This window comes from Protopterus annectens, chromosome 6.part1 (assembly GCF_019279795.1).
Source record: "Protopterus annectens isolate FY-2018-M chromosome 6.part1, PAN1.0, whole genome shotgun sequence".
Lineage (NCBI taxonomy): Eukaryota > Metazoa > Chordata > Ceratodontiformes > Protopteridae > Protopterus > Protopterus annectens.
In genome coordinates, this window is record NC_056738.1 from 250175499 (window position 1) to 250202119 (window position 26621).

The window sequence follows — 26621 nt, forward strand, 5'->3', positions numbered from 1 at the left end:
TGGAAATGACACAATATATCTGTAGTTTTTTTATCCCTGATCAGTATTCTTTACATTATACAAACAGTAATCAAAAAACGCATACTCTGATTAAGACAAACATACAGGCAGTTAATGCAACAGTGGCATAACACTACATTTCATAAGTTTATAACTTACATAAAATTTCTGGAATAGCGCAAACTTGTCTGAAATGTGAAGGATAGTGTCTCTGCTGTAAATAACATCAAATGAATGTTCTGGAAAAACCCTCTTGGTGGCATCTCCAATTTCATACTGAACCTAAAAAATAAAAGGAAACCACATTTGACATATCTTGTTTTCTTTTTGATAACCATCAAAACAAATTAGTCACTTCCTGTGCTGGACTTTTTTATGCATCGTATTTAACCTTTTTCTAGTTCTAGCCTGCTTTGCATTACTGAGGTAACAATTCTCCACAAATGTTGTAAATCAATACATTTCAAAGTATTACAACTGGTTCTAAAGCAAACAGAGAACTATCAGGTGGTATCATCTTCCATCTCTGATAAACACCAAGTCTCTACTATTGTAAGGAAAGTGTTCCACGTAGCTCACTTGATTAGTAAGGACATCGCCTCGAGAGCAAAAGAAGTTATAACCCCCCCCCCCCATATTAAGCACTTATCTGGCACATAATTGAGTATAAAGCCCGATTCGGTATGTACTCTACTGGACACCTAAAGTAATTAGAGAGATCTCAGAGGTTTCTAACAAAGAAGATCAAGGGCCTCCAGCAAGTGCCTTACATGGACTGACTAAAATCTCTGTCACTATACTCTGTATTGTACAAACTTCTAAGGGGGAGACTTATGCCTGTCCTACAGAGCAACCAAAGACCCAAGTGTAATGAACTTACTGCATAGCCATAAATCAAATGGGTTTAGGGCTACCTATTCCAGCTACTTAAATATGGCCTGCGACTTAAATAGGACATGCTGGAAAGACACATCTCCCAGCGACTGCCAAGTCTTTTGAACAGACTACCAATTCATGTGAAACAGAGCACCTCTATGACACGGTTCAAGAGGAACCTGGATGAGTGGATGGAGCACCATAAATTCTTACCGGGGATAGGACCCAAAACCCTCCTGGACATGGGCAGTCATCACTAAATGCAATCTTGGGTACTGACTACTACTTCTATGGTATTACATTGGGTTGAAATGGCTAGGCTTAAAATGACCTCCGGGTCGACAGCCTAGAAATCTCCTATGATCCTATGATCTCTATCAGAAAGGATTTACATGCTAACTAAACGTTAACACAAAAAAATTACACCAAGGCTGGTTAAGCAGCTTGACACACTAGAGCATCTTCATGTTCAAGCCACCATCAGAAAGCCACAATTCCTCTCTACAAGAACTACAGTCACTCAACATTAAACCCAGCAACATTTTTATGGGTGATCTAAATTATCCAGCTATAGACTGGGAAACCTATACCACCACAAGTGCACAAGCACAGAGATTCCTGGACTCTGTCAATGCAAATGAAATGGAGCAACTAGTCAGAGTACCTACTAGGGAGAATAACATCTTACACCTTGTCCTTACTGTTGTGGGGGCATCTTGCATTATCCCTTGTATATATTTGTCACTTGTTAGATATGACTATAAAACTATTTCCTTTGAAATGAAATTGGATACAGGGACAACTTCCACCCCCTGGTAATTTTAAAAATTTCTCCAATACAAACTATCAACTCCTAAGAGCTACACTGGCAAAATTAAATACCCACCAAGCCCAGTTAATGCTATTGATTATGCAGAAACATACATCACTAAACTACACCACCATGTAAAAAGCTGTATAGATGCAGGGCACCAGGCAGAAAAGCAACACAAAGGGCATACCACAGAAACAACACCCCTCCCTGATAGAACTTTAATATTAACAAGCTTTACAATAAAAGGAAGAGATTAGTGCCTAAAAGTAAGAACAGCAATACACAGAATGACAGACCACTCTTCATTAAACTATCAAAGTGCTTAACTGAAATCACCAAAGTGAAGTTCGAAGCAAAAATATGCACCCAAGCAAAAGACAATCACAAGGCCCTTTTTAGCTATGTTTATAATCTCCGGAGCACAATGCAGCAATGTGCTGAGCTGATTACAAACTATGTTATCTACACCAAAGCTGAAGACGGTTAACCTAATGGCTGATAAGGTCAGCTGAAATCTTACCCCCACCAGTCTATCTCACATCAAATATCCAAAACTGACTCATCACCAGCAATCACACAAGACAACATCCTGAAAGCATTATCAGAAGCAGAAAGTATGGCATCAAGGGGTGCTGACAATACCCCAAGAGACATCTTGAATAGAATAACGCAAGATTTAGCCACAACCTTAACAGCATTGTTCAACTTAAGCCAACATAAAGATTTTGCAGTACGTGAATGTAGAACAGAAAAGTACCGACGTCTAAGAGTCCGTCGGTTGAAGGAGGCACAGGCTAAACAAGCTGATACGTCGTGGTCTGGGCCTAAGCAAGGAAGGCAGTAAGAATGGAAATCCTTATGAGGTATTTGTTTCCCACAAGTTAAACAGTTATTTACTTTGTCTGACATCGGCTGAGGCAAGAAAGAGTCCCCAACGGGGTACTTAGCTTTTTTCGAAATCTTCGGTAGCTGAAATCTCTGGATCTGACCGACCGGCACTTGCGAACAGCTTCTGCTTCAGGCACTGCGCGGCAAGAAAGACTGAGGAAAATGGCGTCGGCTGATGCTTTTATACCCCAGGCACTCTGACGTCGGGGAAAGTGTGACATCAGCCGAGGCCAGACCCAGACTTTGGAATCCGGCCGACCGAAGGGCTGCCTGAGGCAGGACAACCCATATGTTATGACTGCAGATGCATCCTTGAAGGACATCAGTTATTCCCCTGCATAACTGAAGACCTTCCAATGACCCAGGCAATCAGAGACCCATAAAACTGACCAGCGACATATGCAAAGCCATGGAAAGAATTATCATGGAATTAATTATATAGGGAACCACTAAACACTGATCTGTCTCAGTTTGGATTCTGTAAAGGCAGGGCATGTTTACTCATCCTGGTGGACTTTTTTGAAAGGGTCACGAAAGCAATGGATGAAAGTTAAACAGTACACACCACCTAAGTTGATCTGGCCAAACATTATTTCAATCCCCCACAAAGGCATAGGCTTAATACACTAAGAATAAACTCCTTTGCCCACACTGGATTGTCATCTGGCTCACAGACAGGGTGCAAGTGATCAAAACAGTGAAAGCTACATCCACAAAAAGATCAATCACCAGTGGAGTCCCCCATGGTTTGTTGCTGGGACCTCTGGCTAAGTTTGCAGATTACTGCAAACTAGGAGCAGTGATCAAATCCCTAAAAGACTCAGTCATACTACAAAAAAAGCATTGCCCCAAACAAATAACTACTGTCACACTCATGGTCTAATGCTACCATTGACAACATACCCTTAAGGACTGACTAAGTAACTCAGGATTTGGGAACTTGCATGGACAGTAACCTAACATTTGATCAGCATGTGTCCACCATGGTAAGGGAGTCCTTCTATATTGCACAGTTCATAAACATGAGGATTGCTTCCAGATTTAAGGATGTTGTTGTTCCCCTTTACTCAGCCCTCATGAGACCAGTGATTGGGTATAATGCCTTATCTGTTCAGGCACATGCAACAACAGGAATGCCCGCAGAAATACCTTGCAAAAATTATACAAGGCCTAAACAATACTTCCTACATGGATTACTTCAAAGCCATATCATTATATTTGGCCTTTTACAGACTTAGTGTATCATGCTAACCTGTGTCTAGCATTCAGTGCATCATCTGACCCATTGCTGACAGACTTACCATTTCACTTCTACATGTGAAGTATCAGACACACTCGATTCAGGGACCTAATCTTCTTCTGCAACATTAACAGAATGGTTTGGAGAAACAGGTTGATCTTGCAGAAGGTAGCACTGCTCTGGGACAGACTCTCCATCCACATAAAACAAAACTCACTCCTAACCACATTCAAGTGTAACTTGGATCAATGGATGGAAAATAGGACATTTATCTCAGGGCTACCCCCCCTTAACTTCTAATTGACAGAGACTGCTCCTAAATGCTTTATCCCAACACATGGGTCCCCTCCACATACCTAAGCTTTGATCAAGTAATTATTAGTAATTTATCACTAGAGTAATATTTAATATAGATCTTGGAAAAGGTTAACTGTATCTAAACTCCAACAGGATAGGTTAATTTTAAGCACCAAATGGGATAATTGGCTAGGCTTAAAATGGCCTGCAAGATCAGTTAGCCTACTAGTAACCTATAAACGTATTAAAAGTAATCACTGACACATCTGGCTTTAAAGAAGCAAAAAAAAAAAAAAAAAAACCTCAGAAAAGGTCTGGTTATATAAGGTTAACTCATTTAGGGGTGACTCATTTTCTGAAATTCCAATTACATTTATACAAAAACAAAACACCAAAAAATCCAATTTAATATGCAGTGCAAATATAGTGTACAGGTGACATATGCAATAACTGGTTAGATGAGAAAGACACAGATAGTGTTGTATGCATTATGCAGATATAAACACACTATTATTAAGTCAACCGCCCAATAATTTGATTACCTCCATGCAGTGAAGTGCAAGTTGATGACCTGATTAACAAGACAGTGTACTGCATTTGTATGTATGTGTGTATGTCTGTTAAGGACATGCTTTATCACCAATTGCTGGTCCACAGCCTACCCCCCCCCCCCCACAATGTCATAATTCACAGACATAGCAAAATATTTATTCTAAACATTGAGTAACTGGATCCCAAGTAATACAGTAGCACAAAATAGGTCAACATCACGTGCAGAGTGACTGTGTTGTATTCAGCAGGGAACTACTTACCCCAAACTCTAGACAACATGACTTTGGAGGAATACAAGCTTACAAAGTAAAAAAGCATCTTGGCAACTTCAGTCATCTACCAATTCATGACCTGGCAATAGTGATACAACATTATCAACAAAGTCTGTAAGTACATAGTGGATTTGTAGCTAATGGCATTTCACAGTGCACTACAATGCACACATCCTCAGCTGTGCAAATGGTGCTAAGGAGATCATGGTTGCCATCAAGTCCTGAAGGAGAATAACAGTTCAGTCCTGCTCCATGCAATGAATCCTCACACTTACAGGCTAACATGACAATCTCCAGAGTCCTCTCCAACAGCAAGATTAACTAATTTGGTTTGTCCCAATTAACTAACTAGTGCCAGAATCACAGACTGAAACTAAATGCCAAAATGCATTATTGTATCCTTTGGGAAGTCACCTACCTCAGGGAACTACCACAGTGACAATGCGCCCCTAAGAGTTGACCTAGTTGTTCGGGATCTGGGAGCTTATGTGGACAGTGACTTAATTTTTGACCAATATGTGTCCACTGTTGTAAGAACGTCCTTCTATATTGAACAATTTATAAACAAAGGGATTGTATTGTGTCTAGATCTAATGATGTCACTGTCCGTCTTTACTAAGCCCTCATTAGGCCAATCATTCAGTGTAATACCCCCTTTGGCATGTATCTGTCCAGGCACAAGCAAGTGAATACCCACAGAGATACCTTACTAAAAGAATGCAAGGCCTAAACAACATATCCTACATGGACTGACTCAAAGCCCTGATACTATACACGGTATCCTACAGACCGCTAAGAGTTGACCTGTCTGGCATACAAGGCATCCTCTGGCCCAATACTAATGGATTTACTGCAAATCAGCAAGTAAAAATGGCATGAGAAATACTCATTCTAGGGATCTAAACTTTTTCTGCAACATTAACAGAATGGTTTGGAGGGACATTTATCTTTCAGGGGATACCACTACCACGTAAAACCATTCAAGTGCAACTTGGATATATGGATGCAAAACATAAAATATATCCCAGCACTGTCCCCTGTTCTACTAATGGACAGAGGCAGCCCCTACATTCTGTAGTGGATATCTATTTCTTTAATGCATGTTTTATAAAACTTTTAGCTTAAAACTGCTGTAGTGTTTTCACATATTCCCTTCTCATACAAAGAGTAGTTTGACTTTTGTTATAGTTCATTATAGCTCAGCAAGCAGATGACAAATATTTCTTCTAATCATGAAACCTTGAAAGGAAGTTATGCATTCTGTGCTTTATGGAACATGTTTCTGCATGCGACACATTTGGAGATACACTTGTTGAAAGTGAGCACAGAAACCATGTCAAGATAATAGCACAAGAAATGTTTTAAGCTATCCTCCAACCTGCATCTGTTTACTCCTTTTACCTTGAAAAGGTGTGTATTGCTTTTATCACAGTTATGAAAGCTTTGAACCTAGTATGTTTTTTCTATTTTAGAAAATATAAAAGGGCTTGTATCTGTGCATATAGCTGAATCTCTCTCTATATTGAGATAGTCTGTGTCATTATATTATTCTAATAATGTGTTTACATCCAAAATCTTTTACAGTTTGGGTACTGAACTTAATAACTGCATGATATTAAGGTGTTAACAAATTTTCCATTTCAGTTGGTGCCACGACTTGGATTTAACCAAGGTTTATTTGTTTGGATAATATTACCAAAGCCTCTGGCAAGGATCTCTGACAAATACTGGAAGCTTAATCCAGTAAGTGCTTTTAACTTACATTTTGTTTTACGTTCCTGTGAGTTTTAGTGATGTTAATGTAGCTTTGGATTGTATGCACATTATTTATTGCACTGGTGAATCCATTCTGTGTTTAACTTTATATTCACAATTGTAAGGTTTCATTACAGAATATGCTACATGCACTGATTAGGCTCCTCCCAGTCAGTGAATATGCTACATGCACTGACTGGGAGGAGCCTAGTACTTAGACTGAATTGGGTTTCAGTCATAAATGCATAGCAGGGAGGGGCTCTGCAAGTAATGGATGTGAACGTCTAACAGATTGTATAAGTGTGCATGTATGACTGAGTGTATTCTGTGGTAGTAGACTCAAAAGTGTAGCATAACTTGTACGATGGGTAAATCAGGCAGTAAAATCATCGAACCATCTGTAGATTCTACAGCCCATTTTATGTATCGCAAATATGGGGCAAAATCTCGTCAGTACACAGCATACTGGCTTAAACTAACTAAACCAAACTTAGATTTATGCTTTCCTGACAATGGAACTTTTGATTAAGTGCAAATACTGCATTTATGAACAAAAATCAGAATACGAGGGTAATAAGACAGTCACTTGAACAGACATAATGATTAGTATATAGAAACTTTTAAAAGAGACAAGGAATCCACTATAAGATTTTAATTAAAAGATACAACTGACAAACTGTTACACAAGTCAAAGATCTTAAAAATATTGTAAAGGCGTGTAACACCATGTCAACTGCTCCTTTGTATACAACCATTTCAAATGAATGCACTGCAGTTGGGGGGGGGGGGTGTCTTCTGGCGAAGATGATCAGCTTCCTTTCTTCCCTCTTCGCAGAAACGATCAAGCCCCCTGCTCATCCCAACAAGACAGAGATCAGTCTACAACCCCACAAAAAAGTGTATCTATACATGTCACTCCTTTTACACCTACACACTTAGCATCAGCCTCACCACAACCCAAACTTTCTAGTACTATCCCCTCCACAAAATCCGTCCTCTGACGCAAACAGTGATGGGAGCATCGCACAAGATGAGGTAGAATATTTAGGTTACTCACTATAAGCCAAGGCAAATTACAAAACAAGAACAGCAGACTGATGGATCCTCTATATCCCCTCAGAGAGATACCACATCCAGATGGTACCACGGCATTACTCCACAGATCTTGGACACTTTCTGATTTACATACTATAGTTAAAACTTTTCCTAACATCAGACAAGACTCACAAAAAAAATAAAAATTAAGGATGAAGTGAGCATTGTTATTCAAATATATGAACTCATCCTGGCAGATTTAAGGAAGTTGTGTATATATATATATATATATATATATATATATATATAAATTACTCAACCAATGAAGGGAAGAGGGCATTAATGGATGTCATAGAGAAGCTCTTTTAAGAAATGTTGTGTCCTGTAGGACCAAGCTGAGACAAAATTACTACATGTAAGCAAGGTAAGGCAGAAACACCAAATGATTACTTTACACACTTAGGGAAGTCTTTTCAGCCCATTCTGGTACTGCAGATCCAATGGCAAATGCTAAAGGAGCTTTTAATTCTGGTTTCGTACAAGGACTCTTACCTAATGTGTAGACATTAGTAAAACAAAATCAGGTAACTTGGCAGGAGGAGGGACTAGATAAGTTAATAAAATTTGCAAACTGCTACATGGACCAAATAGATAAACAAGAAGAAATACAGAATATAAACTTATGCAATTACAAACACAGAGTTCGGAAAGAACAAACAGAGGAGGGTGAGAGGTAGGCAAGGTAGACAGAGTACAGGAAAAGCAATGAATGTTCAACAATATCAAGCTGGAAGAGGGGGGGTTGTCACAACTGTGGACAAATGGGACACTGGAAAGGAGAATTCTCAAATCCGCAACAGCAACAAATGCAGCAGTGGCAAATTCAAAATCCTTCCAGTGTTTCTCTACCACCTCCACCCCCAGAGTGAGAACAAATGTCAGAGGGAATGTACTGACAACTCTTGGGGGGGGAGACAGACATGAGGTAAACAGTGTTAATGCAAGGAGATAAAAAAATGACCTTTTCTTAACTTAAAATTAGGAAAAAAAGATATTTTGTTTCTGATTGACACTGTTGTGACTCGATCTGTGTTGAAAATAAGTGACCAAGATAAAATTCCATTATCACCTGAAGAAGTCTCAGCAGTGGGTGTCACCAACACTCCCACCATTCTTCCTGTATCTAAACCTATCCCCATCTCTTTAGGACCGACTGAAAATAAGTATGCCTTTCTATTAGGCACCTAGGCTCCAGCAAATGTAATGGGTAGGGTACTGCTTTGTTAATTAGGATATACTGTCTTTTGCACTGCAGATGGCATTTATTTAGATATACCAGCTGAATATGCAGAAGGGACTGCCATACTTATTGTTAAGGACGAAAAAACAGAAGAGCCATGTTCACATGCAGATGACAGACTGTTAACAGCAGGTTCCTGACATTCTGTGGCCAAGACATTCTAATGAAGTAGTTTTTTTAAAATCTGTCATACTTGTAAAAATATGTGCGGATCCTACAAAGTCACTTCCTCAAACAGCATGGTATCCTTTACAACTAGAGGCAGAACAGGGAATCAAAAATATGACCGAATCTCTGCTTCAGCAGAGAATTATAGCAAAAACACATAGTTGCTGTAATACTCCCATTTTCCCAGTTGAAAAGCCAGGCAGAGATACATACAGGTTTATATAAGACTTAAGAGCAGTCAATCGGGCTGTCACCCCTTCATACCCCGTAGTGGCAAATCCAACAACCATATTGAATTGCATACCACCAAGGGCTACTTGCTTTTCTGCACTAGATTTATGTTCAGCTTGCTCTTCCATCCTTATTCATCTAGGTAGCCAATGTTTATTTGCCTTCATATATGAGGGAATTCAATACACATGGCTACGACTGCCACAAGGATTTGTAAATAGTCCCTCCATCTTTTCACAAATTTTAAAGCAGGACCTTGAAGATATCCATTTCCATGCAAATCTGTATTGGTACAATATGTAGATAATTTACTTGTAGCTTCAGATACACTATCACATTGTCAGCAGGACACTGTATATTTACTGAATGAATTAGCAAAAAAGGAGCCCAAAGTATCAAAGCAAAAGCTTCAGTTGTGGTCACCTAAGGTAAAGTATTTAGGACATTTTATATGATATGGAGAGAGGCATCTCCTGTCTACATGTGTTGAAGATATCATAAAGGCACTCCACCCTGTTACTCAGAAGCAGCTGCAAGCTTTCTAGGTATGGCTGGACAATATAGACAATGAATACCAAATTATGCAGAAATTGCTAGATTTTTGGATGACAGGCTCAAACAAGACGCACCAAAGCTGCTGTCCTGGAAAGAAAAGGAAGAAAGTGCTTTTACTTTGTTAAAACAAGCGCTTGCTACAGTCGCAGCCTTAGGACTCCCAGATGATACGAAACCTTTTACTTTATTCTGTCATGAAGGTGGTGGTATGCATCAGAGGTACTCATTAAAAAAAAACTTGGTGATGCATTTAGACCTATTGCATATTACAATTCATTTTTAGACCCAGTGGCTAGAGGATTACCGGGCTGCATGCAGGCAGCAGCAGCATCTGCACTGATCCTAGGACATAAAATTACAGCTGCAGTTCCCCATGCGGTACATGCACTGTTGCTAAAAAGATGCAGCATTTTTCGGATGCCAGATTAATAAAATATAAATTGTTGCTTATTACTAACCCTTCAATCACTACTGAGAGATGTCAGGTATTGAACCAAGCATCCCTCCTGCCTATGACAGGAGATGGTGAACTGTATGAGAATGTACTTCTGACTAACCATGTGCTTTCTCCTAGACTTGATTTGAGAGATACTCCAATGGACAATGCAGAAATGGAATTGTTTGTAGATGGATCATGTGGAAGAGACAGAAATGGAAACTTTACTGCAGGCATTGCTATATGTACTATAAATAAATACAGTGCCAGAAAAGACTGAAAGGGGTTACTTCTGCACAAGCTGCTGAACTGATTGCATTAACTAAAGCCTTTAAAATGGCTAAAGATAAAGTTGTGAACATTTATACTGATACCCATTATGGGTTCAGGGTAACCTATGACTCTGGGGAACTGTGGAGACAGGGAGGATTTTTATGATCAGCAGGTACTGAAATGAAATAAAAAAACTGAAAGTTTGTAAAGGACTTATGCTTTGCTGTTACCAAAGGCTTTAGCTGTAGTTAAAGTACAAGCACATATAAAAGGAGACACTGTCACTGTGAGAGGTAATGGGTTAGCAAATTATGCAGTCAAGAAAGCTGCTGGTTTAGATGTCACTGTCACTAAAAATCTTGTTCTGCACAAAGCATCTACAAAAACTGACAATCTTTGAAATTTTAATGATCCGATTATTTTACAGAATGAAGCTTCTCAGGCTGGGAAAATGAGCTGGATCTGTGCAGTCTGTAGAAAATATGCAGCTTTAATATGAAGACACCCTGATGGCAGGATAGTACCACACTGGTTGGTAAGGGTGTACCACTTAATCACATTAGTAAGCATGGACTTCATCTTATTTAGTGGAAATGGTTTGGTCCTCTTTCTCAATCTCTAAAGGTACTCATTTTACTGATGAATTGTTAAGAAGGTGTGTTCTGTGTTAAAAATTTCTTTCCAGTTACATTGTCGCCATCATCCACAGTCATCTAGTCTTGCTGAAAGATCTAACCAGACTCTCAAAATCAGAATTAGCAAAGTTTGTAGTGAAACAGGGCTAAAATGGTCAGAGCTTTGCCTCTGGCTCTGAACAATATGTGAGGAACTGTAAACTTGTTGTTTGTTCTTCTTTCGGCTTCTCCCGGTTAGGGGTCGCCACAGCGGAACTCCAGTCCGCTAATGATTGGCAGTAGATTTTTATGGTGCTGAGGTGCCATCTTGATGCCCAACCTTCAACAAAGGCACGCCCATTCTACGCATGTCTTTCGAACGCCACTCGACCATGTGGAGGGCATGCAGACTCCACACAGAAGCCACTCCAGCCAAGAATCGAACAGGAGAACCTGTTGCTGTGAGGCGACTCTGTAAACGCTACTCATAAATTAAGTCCTCAAGGAATTGTTATGGGTCGTCCCATGAAAATGCCACTTTCCCCACCAGTGAGAAACTGCAAACTGGTATTTACTGATGAAGCTTTGCTAAAGTATTGTTCAAAACTTGTTTTTATCTTATAGACTTTTCATAAATGCACTAAGGAGACCCTTCCACCACTGGAATAGTTCCCTATCATGACTAACAGTCAGGTGATTTGGTTGTGATGTGAAGGTTTTCCAATCCTAATCTTCTTCGGAGTCATGGTGGAAGGGACCTTATCTCATCCTCCTAACTACCCATACTGCAGTAAAGTGTGCCAGAATACCGACTTGAGTTCATTCTTTACACTGCAAGAAAACCTGCTTGACATCTCATGAGTTGACTAAAAATGGCACCACACATCCTTCTGATGACATCACAATGTCTCCTCCTTCTACTTCTTCTGATCAACATGACAGAAAACTTTTTTCTTCAAATGCTGCATCAATATGCCACTGGCCTAAATGTTTCCAACTAGAGTGTATGGATTTGCTCCTTATGATGCCAAGGGGGAGCATTCTAATGCTACTTGTGCAAAAGACTGACGTAGAAATGCAAATTGCTGTAGAAAATCAAACTTGGCGTAACATTACGCACTGGACTAAGAAAATATATTACCAAATGGCTGCATCAAGATACGGTGATACTTGTTATGCCAGAGAAGGAACTGTGCAAGCAGCTTGCAGCAGTTACAATAACACCCCTGATGAGACTATATTGGTAGAGCATGGACTGAAGACATATGACTGGTGAAAGGGCATGGAAATACTGGACAATCATTACTACGTCCGTGGAGACTGTGCTTACCCTGGTTACTCAGAAACTAGTCTGGTTGTTGTTTTGTTGGACAAATGACACCATCTATTTTTCATTCTTTCTATACACCTGTAGAAAGACTGCACAATAAGACAGCCATACAACCTGCTCAGCAAGCAGTGGTTTTCTTTTCTTCATGGTATGGCATATTGCGAACAATGCATAAAGTGAATCAGTTGTCTCTATATTAGCTGAAATCACTAATAAGACATTAGAACACATTTGCATGGCAAATACAGAACTAAATGAAGTCCAAGCCACAATCTCACAAAACAGAATAGCCTGTTCTTAAAGTGCCTCAGAGGGTGGGGTTTTCCATCTGATCAGAAAACGATGCTGTATTTTTGTTTCAGACTTTCATGATGCAAGAAAAGGTGTCTGGTTTTATGGAACGACTGGCTAATAAAATGATTAAAAGTCTGGTTGGACCTTGTTTGGATGGTTGGGAAATATATTTGGAAGTGCTGGCACCAGTATAATGCAAAGTTTAACTACTTTTGTTATAATCATACTTTTTTATAGTTCTCCTATATTCTGTTATACAATGGGTGTTATACCTCAACAAAAACATCCCAGAGCTTACAGCATGTTTGACAATGATAAAATTCAAAATAATGTTGGACTGTGATGCTTTAGAGCATCAAAGGGGAAAACTGTAGTGGATATATATATTTCTTTAATGCTTATTTTAGAAAACTTTTAGCTTAAAATTGCTGCAGTGTTTTCACATATTCCTTTCTCATATAAATAACAATTTGACTTCAGAGTTCATTACAGCTAAGCAGGTGGTAAATGTTTCTTTAAATAATGCAACCTTGGAAGAACTTTATGTATCCTGTTCTTTGTGGAACATGTACTTGCATGGAACATAGTTGGAGATGAGCTTGTTGAAACTGAACACACAAACCATGTCAAGATAATAGCATGAGAAATGTTATAAGCTATCCTCCCATCTGCATCTGTTTACTCCTGTGTATAGCTTTTATCACAGTTATGAAAGCTTTACACCTTGTATGTTTTTTTTTTTCTATTTTAGAAATATAAAATGACTTTTATCTGCACATATAGCTGAATCTCTTTCTATGCTACGATACTCCGTATCATGATTCTGTTTTAATAAATAATGTGTTTGGATCCAAAATCTTTGACAGTCTGGGTACTGAACTTAATAGCTGCATGATATTAGGTGTTACCAAGTGTTATATTTCAATGCTTTATCCCATGAATGTGTATGATCCCAGTTATTCTCATTAGAGACAATATATAATTATAAACCATGGGATGGGCAAGGCCAGTCTCTAAACAAATGGGATAGCTAATTTGAGCACAGAAAAGGAAAGTGGCTAGGCTTAAAATAGCAGCTAGCCTAGTACTTACTTATGAACCTATCTGAGTATCCATATCCACTTACATGAAGGACTTCTGAATGGGATCACAGAGAATTTTCTCTAAATTTCTTTCAGTCTTTTAGGACTACATGCATTCAAAAGCCCAAAGCAGGACTGCCTCCAGGGAGTCCCTGAAAAGGCAACTAAGACCCGGTTATCTAAGTAGGCAAACACCAGCAGACCCTTCTCCTGAAAGACTTAGTCTTATGGCCAACAGACTGGTAAAGACACTGAGGGAAGATACGCTGCACAATTATGTACCAAAATTGATGTTCATATTGTGAAATGGAGATGACTCCTGCTTGGATTCCCAAACAGAGATCTGCCAAAATGCTTCCATTGTGTCCACAGATACCATCCGTGAGAACAATGAAAGCAAGGGGATAGCCACCTGCAAGATGAATATAGTGAGCTGAATGCCGCAGATATACTGGTTAAAGCCCTGCTGAGGTCCGGAATGGGTCAACCCCCTTTGGGACCAGGAAGAGACATAGGAGTAAATCTCCCCTCTTCTTCTTCTAGTACCAGAGAGCTGCTACAGCACCTTTCAGCAGTATAGCCTTGGTCTGTCTAAATAACACAGCTGAAAATTAGAAGTTATGTACTCACCATAACGTTCCATCTGAGTAGGTGTATTCATTTGTCTGCAACCTGTGGGTTATGGATCCGATATCGGATCTGAACCGGCATGGTTTCCAGCTATGGATCCAAGCTCTCAGCTCCTCCCCTCACCCATAATGCCCTGCTCTACCCTCATGACCTCAGATCGAGTTTGCCAAAGCAACAATACCCTAAAAAGGGTAACATAGAATATGCAGGAAACTGATAGGCCAGGGGGATAGGAGGGCGGGATGGTTGCAGACAAATGAATACACCTACTCAGATGGAACGTTATGGTGAGTACATAACTTCTAAATCTGAAGTAGGATATTCATTTGTCTGCAACCTGTGGGACAGAGTCCCCAGCTACCTGAATCTTGGGCGGCCATCATGGAAGGATATTCCGAGCACCCTTGAGCCAAAGGATGCTCTACCCTAGATGCAAGATCCAACTTATAGTGAGAAATAAACGATGAGATGAAGCCCACGTGGCTGCTGCACAAATATCATCTAGAGGAATCCTAGCCTTGAAGGCTGCCGAGGTAGATACTGACCGGGTTGAATGGGCATGAACACCCTCCGGTGCGGGCCTTCCTGAAGCTTGATAAGCCAATAAAATGCACTGTGAAATCCAGCGGGACAGAGAAACTTTAGAGATTGGCTTGCCCAAATTGAATTTTGCAAAGGAAATAAACAGCTGGTCGGATTGCCTATGACCAGCTGTCCTGTTCAGATAAAATCTAAGTTGCCTGTGAACATCTAGTGAATGTAGCTTATATTCACCTTTGTTTTCATATTTAGGAAGAAAACAGGGAGGTTAATGGATTGATTGATGTTTGCTTCAGAAGCGATTTTAGGAAGAAAGGACGGGTTGGTCCTGAGGGAGACACGGTCCGGATGAAATACCAAGTAAGGAGGTTTAGCTGATAATGCTTGAAGTTCAGAAACTCTCTTGGCTGATGTAATGGCTACCAAAAAGGCTGTCTTGTAGGACAAGAATTTGAGATCCACCGTAGCCGCTGGCTCGAAAGGAGGGGCGGTCAAGGCCTGTAGGACCAGAGAAAGGTCCCAAGGAGGAACTGCTTGTTTTATAGGGTGCCTGAGAAGAAAAGTACCTTTAAGAAAAATTTTACACAATTTGGCTGACATAAGAGGATTAGAGTCATGGCCAATGTGATAGTGAGAAATTGCCGCCAGTTGTACTTTGACTGTGGAACTGCTGGCACCATCGTTAAAGAGAGTGGTTAGAAAGTCAAGCACTAAAGGGAGAGGAACCGTGAAGGGATTCAGGCCTTGCCGCTCCGCCCACAAAGAGAAACGTTTCCATTTGCTTCGTAAACCTTTCTAGTGGATGGTTTATGAGCCGCCACCAAAATAGCCTTTACCAGTGAAGAAATACCGAGTCCTTATCAAGAGTGGAACTGGAGCAGCCAAGCGGTCAGCTTCAGGTCGTCCAGATTCGGAGGAGGAATGCAGGATGGATGGGATATCAGATCCGGGATGGGATCTAGAATCCAAGGAGGATTCACCGAGTGAGACCTTAGGAAGGGGAACCAGATCTGTCGAGGCCAGAATGGAGCAATGAGAATCATTCTGCAACCCACCCGAGAGGCTTTCTGAAGAACTTGGAGCATCAGAGGCAAGGGTGGATAGGCATACAGAAGACCGGGTGGCCAAGCATGCACCAGAGCATCTCTTGGGGTACCTCCGGAGGAGGTATTAGAGCGAAAAACTGTCGCACTTGGTGTTTGAGGGAGAAGCAAAAGATCGCATGAAGGGGTTCCCCACCGTGCGAATATGCGTTCCGCTACTTGACAATTGAGAGACCACTCGTAAGGGGTCAGAATGGTGCGACTGAGCTTGTCCGCTAGGATGTTGGACCGACCGGAATGTGCGTTGCTATTAGAAAGCGATTGGTGGAGATTGCCCATTCCCAAACTCTCATGGCCTCTCGACAAAGAGGGTAAGACCTTGTTCCCCTTGCTTGTTGATGTACCAGACAACAGACATGTTGTCCGATTGAATCGCAATTGTTCCCAAGGGAAGAAAGTCCTGAAGTGCTAGCAACGCTAAGAGCACTGCTCTCATCTCTAGAACATTGATATGCAGTAAGGTCTCTGAATCGCTCCACGTGCCTTGGACGGTCCGGCCCAAAGTGCCCCCACCCGAGGCGGAGGCGTCCGTGGTCACCGTGGCGAGAGGGGAGAAGCACAAAATGGGCGGCCTTTGTGGAGATCCGGGAGTGGAGCCACCACAAGAGGGACCGCTTGCAAGCCTTGCTGATCGCTATGGGATGATGCATGGGGAGAGCAAGGTATGACCACTGTACTAAGAGCATCCACTGTAGAATGCGCATATTGAGCCTGGCAAGAGGAAGAAGTGCTATAGCCGATGCCATGGACCCTAGAGCCCTCAGGACCAACTCCGCTGGAACAGAACTTGAATGGAGAATGGCCCGCACCTGGAGCTGCAGATTTAGAACTCTGTCCGCAGTGAGGAAGGCTCAGAACTCCTTGTGTCTAGCCTGGCCCCTATAAAATCTAAGAGCTGTGTGGGCGCCAGGTTGGATTTTTTTGTATTTATTGTGATGCCCAGAAAGGGAGCAAGATGGAGAAAGGAGTCTCGCGCCAATAGAAGTAGATGCCTTGTTGGGGCGGTAAGAAGCCAGTCGTCCAGGTAGGGAAAGACCTGCACCCCTGAAGCCTCAGGTGGGCCGCTACCACTGCTAATACTTTGGTGAACACCCTGGGGCTGTGGTGAGACCAAAGGGAAGGACCCGAACTGGTAGTGACTGGCTCCCAGCCGAAGCGGAGAAACCTCCTGGAGCGCCTGTCCATCAGGATGTGGTAGTACGCGTCCTTGAGGTCTATCGAGCACATCCAGTGATTTTCTCCCAGAAGGGGAGAATAGATTGCAGAGTGACCATTCGGAATTTTTCTTTGGGGACTGCCAGATTCAAGAGAGAGAGGTCTAGGATTGGTCTTAGTTCCCCGTCTTTTGGCACTAAAAGAATCTGGAGTAGAACCCTGATCCGATCTGGGGGAACGGGCTGGATGGCTCTTTTCTTTAGCAGATGGCCAATTTCTGCCAAAGCGGCCTCCCGCTGACCGGGTGGGACGTCTGGGAGGGACTTCAACTTTGGAAGGTGAAGGAAAGGAATGCGATATCCCCTGGATATGATTTGGGGAACCCAGCGGTCCGATGTTATGGACTCCCATGCCGCTAGGTGCCCCGAAAAACGTCCCCCGACTGCCTCCAGAGTAGAGCAGTCGGGCAACCCCTCAGGGTTGCTGCGCGGGCCGTTCAGAGAAAGGTTCCCTGGACCCGAAGTTTCTGGGAGCCCCTCTGCCTCTAGGGCGGCGTCCTCCCTGTCCTCCTCTGCCACGGAAGGACTGGTTGTCCGGAGCAGGCTGGGACTGCTGCGACTTCCGGAACCACATCTTCTTCTGACCCTTCTGGTTCCTAGAATAGGGCCTCTGGGGTGCAGAGAAGCGGATTCCGACGGCAGACAGCGTCTTCCCATCCTTTTCGCTCTGGGTCAACGTCTCGCGAACGGTCTTGCCAAACAGAGCAGAACCATCAAAGGGGGCGTTCGCAAACGACGCTTTGAAGGGCTCAGAAAAATCGCAGTGACGGAGCCAGGCCTGACGTCTAGTGACCAGTCCTGTCCCCGCAGCTCTAGCGGCGCCTTCCGTTGCATGGGAGAGTAGCCGCATAGAAGTATTTGTAACTGACCTAAGAGTGGCCATACGGGTGGAGTGCAGAACTCTGTCCTCCTCCGAAATGGACTCAGGGGGGGATGCAGCGTATTCCTTAATAAGATCTCGCTGCATCCTAATGACATGTGCCAAATAGTTCAGCGCCCTTACCGAGAAGGTCGCCGAACTGAACATCCGCTTCCCCAAGCGGTCCATCATCCGAGACTCCTTGCTCGGTGGGTGGACTGAGGACTCTCCTGAGCCAGTTCCCTCTTTGTGGCCGCCGTCAACATGGCATCTACCGGAGGCCCCTTACTCCAATGGGCCCGGTCGGATGGCGGACTAAGGATCCTATCCGGTCTTTTGGGAATTGGCTCCACGGTGTCCGGTTCCTTCCACGCCCTGGTGGTAATAAGGTCCACCAGGGGGTCGGCACGGGGGCACACCCAAGAGCTAGACGGGCCCGTTTGAAATGCCTCCAACGACACGGACTCGTGTCAGGAAGACCTCGGGGCAGACCATCTCCCCCTTATACGGAGCATTTCCATTATGTCACCAAAGGAGACAGCCTCGGGGTGTGAGCGTGGGGAGCCTTCCCTTCCTCCAAGTCCGTGTCTTCTGTGAGAGACTCGGGGAGTCAATGTGCCTCCTTTGCGTATGCTTGCGAGGGACCTCCTCTGGGGGCTGTCAGAGGAGTCCTCGCAGCAGCAATTTGCTCCATAGGAGCAACTTGGGGCACAGAAACGGGCTGTCCCAGGGGCCGGATGGTGGAAGCCTGGCCCAGTGCAGAGGGAGCGCGGGACGGAGCCGGAACAAGTGTCGGGGGTCCGGAGACCCTCAACAGAGCCCTCTCCACTACATCAAAAGCCGAAGGGGAGCCGCCCTCGACCAAAGGATCCGACAATCGGCTCCCCTCGGATCCGAGTGGACCGGAGCCGGCGCCAAGCGCGGATCCGAAGGGACAGTACGCTCCGACACAGACGGCGCCGAAGGAGCACTGATCCCCCCGGATCCGAAGCTCGGATCCAGGCTCCGAGAGGTCGGGTCCGACGCACTCGAGGGCAGGGTCGGATCCGAAGTACCAAGTACTATCGGCGCCGACCCACCCCCGGCCCCGAAGCTGCTCGGCTCCAGCTGCTCCGAACCCGGATAGCGGGTCGGAGAAGGAGCAATAGGCTTAAAAAGGGTGTTGAGCTCCCGAGGGTGAGGCAAGAGCACTCCCATCTGCATCTGGGCCTGGATGAACCTTCTCATCATCCGGTCCAGATCAGCATCAGAAAGGCTATGTGTAGATCTCGACGAGGCTACCGAGGTAGGCCTGGAGTGCCTCCTCGATAGCCTCGACGGAGATCGGGTCTCCTCCTCCTCAGGACCCGGTGAAAAGCACACAGGGGACCGGAGCCGAGAAGGAGGAGACCGAACCGACAACGGAGCCGGGAGAAGCCGCTTGGCTGGCGGGGCGAAACAGAGGTCTCGGCCCGCCGCTTGTGGTGCTTCTCCTCCGGTCCTTTACTAGCATCCCTCTCCTCTCCAGAAGCGGGAGGTTGAGTCCCAGGAGCAGGAGGGGGTGCCACAGGGGGAACAACCGTAGCCACAGTTGTTCCCGAAGGAGCGGAGGCCGGAGCCGAGTCTGGTGGTAAAAGACCCGCCAAGACAAGCTTGGACCTCCGCTCCCTCAGTGCCCTGGGGTTGAACCCTGCACAAATGGAACAACCAGATGTGAGGTGTTCAACCCCGAGACACTTAACACACCGAGTGTGGCCATCAGCCGGTGAGAGCTTATGGCCACACTCGGAGCATTTGGAAAAAATAGATTTAGGCTGATCAGCCATAATCTATAAAGCTACTAAAAGTAACTTAAAACAAAAAGACACACAGGCCCAACACACACACTCTACGCAACAGCGAGGGGAGGGAAAAAAATTACTTAATTTAACTCAAAATAAAACTATCACAGAGGGAAACCTAAACTTTCACACAGAATTACACAAAAAACTTAAAATTTTCTGTTTTAACAGGTAATAAATCACCACTTAGCTGAGAGCTATGAATGCAAATCCAGTCACCAGCGCGGCAAACGAGATCTGGGGTCATGAGGGTAGAGCAGGGCATTATGGGTGAGGGGAGGAGCTGAGAGCTTGGATCCATAGCTGGAAACCATGCCGGTTCGGATCCGATATCGGATCCATAACCCACAGGTTGCAGACAAATGAATATCCTACTTCAGATCACTTATTTGCTGGTGAAAATCCTCCTGGTACAGAATTTATTTTAAAAAAGGAAAGGTTTCATGCAACATCAGGAATATACCAATACTGTCCAATTGCATTTAAAGATTATGCTAATACAGCAACCCCATATGAGCTGCAGAAAGAACCAATTCTGGGTACATTACAGGTGCTGAGAAAATATCTATTAGCAAAAATCAAAGACTGAATTCATGAGCTTTAATTAAGCCATGATTTTGAAATGGGGTTTATTCCTGTCACGGTATTAATATAAATACTTAGATAAACTGAACTTAAAGGACACCATAAGACAACACCTTAACATTTGAAAGGGACAGAAGCCTATTAGTTTTATTTTAAAAAAAGCAGAAATAAATGTGCAACAGTTTCAGTTACATATGCATTTTCAGTGGTGCTTATGCAGGTTAAACTATATGTTGCAAATGGTAATGTAATGTTGCCATTACTGTTACTGCATGCATATCACAGTAGGTACTATTGTCGGACAGTAAAGCAATTGTTTTATGTAACAATACCTGAATTTCTGCTAGGAATGATTAGACTGTTCTAACCGGCATGAACATTGTGACAAACCTCCTACTATAGAGTAGGCAACCATTTTTTGAGCAGTGTACCAAAAACCAAAGCTTTTATTCTTGCAAGATGCGCAAGTGCAAAACAGGTTACTGACAAACTGCTGCTGCATTTGCCATTATTTGTAATCAATAAATCTGTTGCTGCTTGCAAAAATGTTAAGTTTTACACAACTAAGGTTTTGATGTTACAGATTAAGATATTATCCTCTGGTCCCCATTGTAATGCCAATCAAAATCTGCTTTAGAGTCACTTTCAACTGGTGCTGGGGGTTGACTGTGGCTGCAAAAAGAACATCCAACTGGCTGCTACATGATATTATTTACATGAAGTGCATCAATAACTTTTTTCCTTCATCAATACTGAGTAGCACGGATGCGTCTCTGGCACTCCTGGTAACTGGTGACACCATGCTGTTTCTCAAGACTCAATAGGCAATGTCAGTGCATATCTAGGCTAGTAACATGAAGATCACACAGACTCTTATTTATAATACTTACACTTGAGAGCAAAGGACTTTAAGATGGATGTGATCAAGATCTTAACTGTGTGAAACAACACAAATGGAGGTTTCAGGGGATAAGCCAACTAAAACAGCTATTGCATTACATCAGTATTTGACACATTTAATTTCATCTGCTATATCAAGGAAGGCACTTGACACAACCTTTATGGTTGTTAAGAAAGCAAACTGCAGCTGAGTACATAGCACCAGTGGAAAAAAAAAATGCACTTACCATAATGCTAAATCTGTGCTGTCTTCTTCCATTTGTCTCAGCCTGTGGAAATACTGGATCTGCTTCAGATTCAAAGCCAAAATCTCAGGTTCCTCAGCCCTGAAGCTGTGCCTCCTATACCCAGAATACCCTGCCCTCTTAGAATCTCCTCAGATCGAGCCCCCCCCCCCCCCACACACACACACACATATCTCTGAGCAATATCACAAACTAAGAAAGAAGTTCCACAAAGGAAGGAAACCAAATTTCCCCCAAAAATAAGGAAAACAATGTCACGCAAGTAGCATAAATATAACAGTAGGGCAGGTCTTCACAGTCAGGTAAAAGTATCACTACAGAAATGACAATTTGGAAGGGGGAAGGATGGTTGAAACAGACCGAAAAAAAGGCAACACGGATCTAGCATTATGCTAATTACATAACTTTAATATCTGATGCTGTCATTTCTGTCCATCTCAACCTGTTGGACACAGCTCCAAGCCAGTGCAACCCTGGGAGGCATAAGAAGAGAACTTTATGCAAAATGATGGCGCCAAAGGGGGGAATGGATCTGGACTCAATGTCCAATTTATAGTGATTTACAAAGTATGGGTAAAAGGCCAAGAAGCAGCTGCAGAAATTTCACATAAGGAGGCTCATTCAAAGAAAACAGTCAATGTGGCTACTGCCTATGCAGAATGAGCTTTAGGCTTACCACAGAAAAGGATTGCTTTTGAGTACACGAAGGGAATGCAATCAGAAAACCATCTGGATAGGGTCCCTTTCAGAACCAGCTTACCCAGTCAAATTTTAGAAAAAGATAAAATGCTGATTAGATTTCCTGAAAGTCTTAGTTCTATCCAAATAAATGTTAAGCCTAACCAATAACCCCAGATCATAATCAAAACCTGTATTTTGTGCCTATAAGGCAAAGACCTTAATTATTATGCCAAAACCACCCACCCTTAGATGCATAAATGAATAGGTTAACTTACATTTGACTCAGAGGCCATTCTGGGTAGAAAAGAAGGATCAGTATTTAGAGAGACCTTATCCTTACGAAACATAAGGTAATGAAGAACACAAGATAAGGGGTGAAGCTCCAACGCCCTTCTTGCAGAAGTAACAGCTACCAAAATCAAATTGGTGTTAGCATCTGGCTCAAAAGGGGGGGCCTAATTAAAGTTTGCAAAATAAAAGTTAAATCCCAAGGTGGAACTGGATCCCTAACAGAAGGTTTTTAAGAAAAAGTACCTTTCAGAAAGGCCTTTGACAATTTGAAAGAAGCAACAGGGGTATTATTACTGCCAACATAAAAATGAGATATTACAGCAAACTGAACTTTAATGGTGGAACAGCTGAGCTTAGAATGTAACAAATCTACCAAGAAATCAAAATCTGTACCCAAGGAAGCAGAGAAAGGGTCTATGCTTTTAGAAGATGACCAAAGAGAAAACTGTTTTCTTTTGCTAGCATAAACTTTTTGGATGGAAAGCTTTAGGGAGGATGAAAGGATAAAGACAACACTCTTAGAAAGCTTAGAATCTCTGGTCATCACTGGAACTGGAGGAAGCAAGTGGTCAACCTGAGATTTTTGAGATTTGGGTGAGGTTAGGCCAAGGGATGAGATATTACATCTAGAACCCAAGGAGGTTATTTCAGATGAGGCCACAGGAAGATGAACCAGAAGCATCTGGGCTAAAAGGGGACAATGAGGATGATGGTTGTTCCACAATGGGCTGCTTTGGTAAAAAGGTACACCTGATCAATTTGTCTGCTAGGATGCTGGATTTCTTTGGGATATGTGTTGCTATCAGTAACTGTTGCAAGGACATAGCCCACTGCCAAATTCTCATGGCCTTTCAACACAGGAGATATGCCCGCATTCCCCCTTACTTGTTTATATACCAAACCACTGACATGCTGTTCACCTGAATGGCAATTACATCCTTGGGGAGAGCATCCTGGAAGGCCTGCAATGCTAAGAGAACCACTGATCTCCAAGACACTGATGTGAAGACTGGCCTCTGACTGCAACCATGAACACTGGACTGTCTTCCCCTTAAAATGCCTCTACACACCAGAAGAGAAGCATCCAAGTTAACTGTGGTCTGGGACTAAGAAAGAACAACTGGGAATAAGACGGGACTCTACCTACCAGGTAATGTGGCAATAGCATATGCTGGTGTGGTGGATGGGTAAGTCCATCGGATGGGATATGATGGACCAATGAATGGTCAGCGTCCTCTACAGAAGCCGAATATGGAACCTTACCAGAGTTGCAAAACAAACTGATGCAGTCATCAAGTTTAAAAGCTGAAGGATCATGGAAGTTGGAGGCCTCTGAGAGATTAGAACCTGGTCTGCCTTAATTCACAGAAAAGATAGTTTGGAAGGAGAGAATCTAAATGGTGGCATCCAGATGGCATCTGACGAATTTGAGGGCCTGTACTGGCTGCTGGTTGAATTGTTTGTAATTCACAGTGATGCCAAAAGATAGACGTAGTTGAAGCAAATAGTCTCTGGGCCAGATAAAAGAAGCCTTTGAGGTTGTGTGAGGAGCCAGTCATCCAGATAAGGAAATACCTAGAATCCCTTTCGACTGAGCCAGACTGCAATTAATGGAATGCACATGATGAACAAGCAGGGGATAGCAATGGTTACCCCAAAGAGTAGTACCCACAACTGATAAGGGCTGGCTGCTAGCCAGAAATGCAAGGACCTCTTGGAGTGCCTTGCTATCTTTATGGAATAGTCGGCATCCTTGAGTTCTACTGAGCACATCCAGTCATCCTTCCTCAACTGAAGAAAAGTAGACTGCACCATCAGGATTTCTGTCTGTTTTACAAAGCGATTTAAAGTACTGAGATCCAGAATGGGCCTGAAGTCCTTGTTTTTCTTTGGCACTAAAAAGAATCTTGAGTAGACCTCGAAATCTCTCTGATCTAGTGGGACATCTTGAATGACTCACCTGTGAAGCAGCTTTCTTATCTCTACTGATGCTTCCCTTCACTGTCAATGTGGAATGCTGGGAAAAGACTTTCAAAGCTTCCTTGGAGTGTAAAGAAAAGGGAATGAATAACCTCTAGATATGACTCAACACCCAATCATTTGAAGTAATGGCGTCCCAAGTGTCTGGGTGGACCGTCAAGTGGCCCCCATTTGCCTACAGAGACATGCAGTCGGGCAACCCCTTCAGCGACACTAAATGTGTCTTCCAGAGAAGGGATCTTGGAAATCCTGGTTTTGTGGACCACCACTTTCCCTAAGGGACAGGCCATTGAAGTTGCCCCCCTCCCCCCAGCTAAAGGGGAGGGGCACTGTCACCAGGAATGTCCTAAGACAACTGCTGTGACTTGCAAAAAAAAAATACATTTTCCCATTCTGGTTCCTAGAAAAGGACTTTTGAGGAGTGGAAAAATGTATCCAAATGGCAGACAGTGTCTTCCTTTACTGGTCACTCCTGGTAGATGTATATTTGCCTTTTAGACCAAACAGGGTGCATTCATCATACAGAGTATTTAGAAAGGACACCTTAAAGCAGTTTGCAAAATTACGTAAGTGCATCCAGGCAAGATGTCACACAGTAATATCAGTGCCTACTGTGCAGGCCATACCATCTGCAGCTTTCAAAAGAAGACTCAAACAATCTGGAATGGACTGTATAGTGGACAACTAAGCCTACAGTGACTTTAAAGACTCCTCAAGCTGCTGTATTGATAATCACGTTAAACATCTCCATAACCAAATTTTTGGACCCTTATCAGATGAGCCATTTGGTTCAGTGCACAAAAAGCAAAGTGGCCTACACATAGGTGCACTTTCCTAGATGATTCAACACCTGCAAGTCCTTATGATGTTCTCTCCTATTAGATTTCCTTCTTAGAGGCAGACAGAACCACAACAGCATGCACCACTGGACCTTTGCTCTAAAAAGGTCGACCTTTGGGGAGGACCAGTACTCTGTCTAGTTTGCCGGTGGTTGGCTTCATCATGCTGGGTTCTCTCCACATCCCCCAGGGATACCAATTCAATGGGAGCACCATCCAGGATGTGGATGGACCCACACCAAAAGCCTTATGAAATACAGATTCCTCAGGGGTGGGGATTCTGTGGTCCATTCCCCACCCCGTTTCATAAATTCTAATATGAGTTACCAAAGGAGGCAGCTTCATTGGGGGGGGGTTGCAGACCCCCCCTCCCCCTTCATCAAGAGCAGTATTCTCAGTGAGTAACTCTTCGGGGAAGTCTAGATGCTTCATCTTGCATATGCTCTTCAAATGAATCTCCTGGGGAAGGAAAGCCATGGGAGACATGGAAAAAGTGAGACACCTTATATTACTGGGAGGATCGAGAAGTAATAGAGCGGGCTGTCCTATAGTCAGCTGATGAGAGCCTGAGGAATGAGATAGGTAACAGGTCCTGGATGGGTCTTACTTAGTAACACAAGCCCTAGTCACAGAGAGAGAATCCCCTCTCCAATATCAAACTTTGATACCAAGACCAGAAAACTGGACATGGTCCCATTTGGAATAGCAGAACTGACAGAGAAACCAGTACCTGGTCTGGTCTGATGTCAAGGGAAGCAACAGCTCTGAAAACCTGAGGGTCAATTCTGACCCTGGAGTATCAGCCCTGCTGCTTCAGCTCTGAGATGTGTGCTGCTTCAACAGAGCCAGAATTTAGGTCATTAAGGAAGGGGCTGGTGGCTGAGGCAGAAAAGATGTATGCACTGGCACATGATAAGGTAAG

General features: G+C 43.2%; 1 protein-coding gene across 3 annotated transcripts in view; it reads right to left on the minus strand.

The window, feature by feature from the left end:
* Nucleotides 1-26621, minus strand: part of LOC122805489 (phosphomethylethanolamine N-methyltransferase-like) — a 465550-nt gene that overhangs the window by 236361 nt on the left and 202568 nt on the right. For all 3 annotated transcript variants that reach the window (XM_044075678.1, XM_044075676.1, XM_044075677.1), the window contains exon 9: nucleotides 160-282. In XM_044075678.1, coding sequence (XP_043931613.1) covers nucleotides 160-282 — 123 coding nt within the window. The remainder of the gene's footprint in view (nucleotides 1-159; nucleotides 283-26621) is intronic.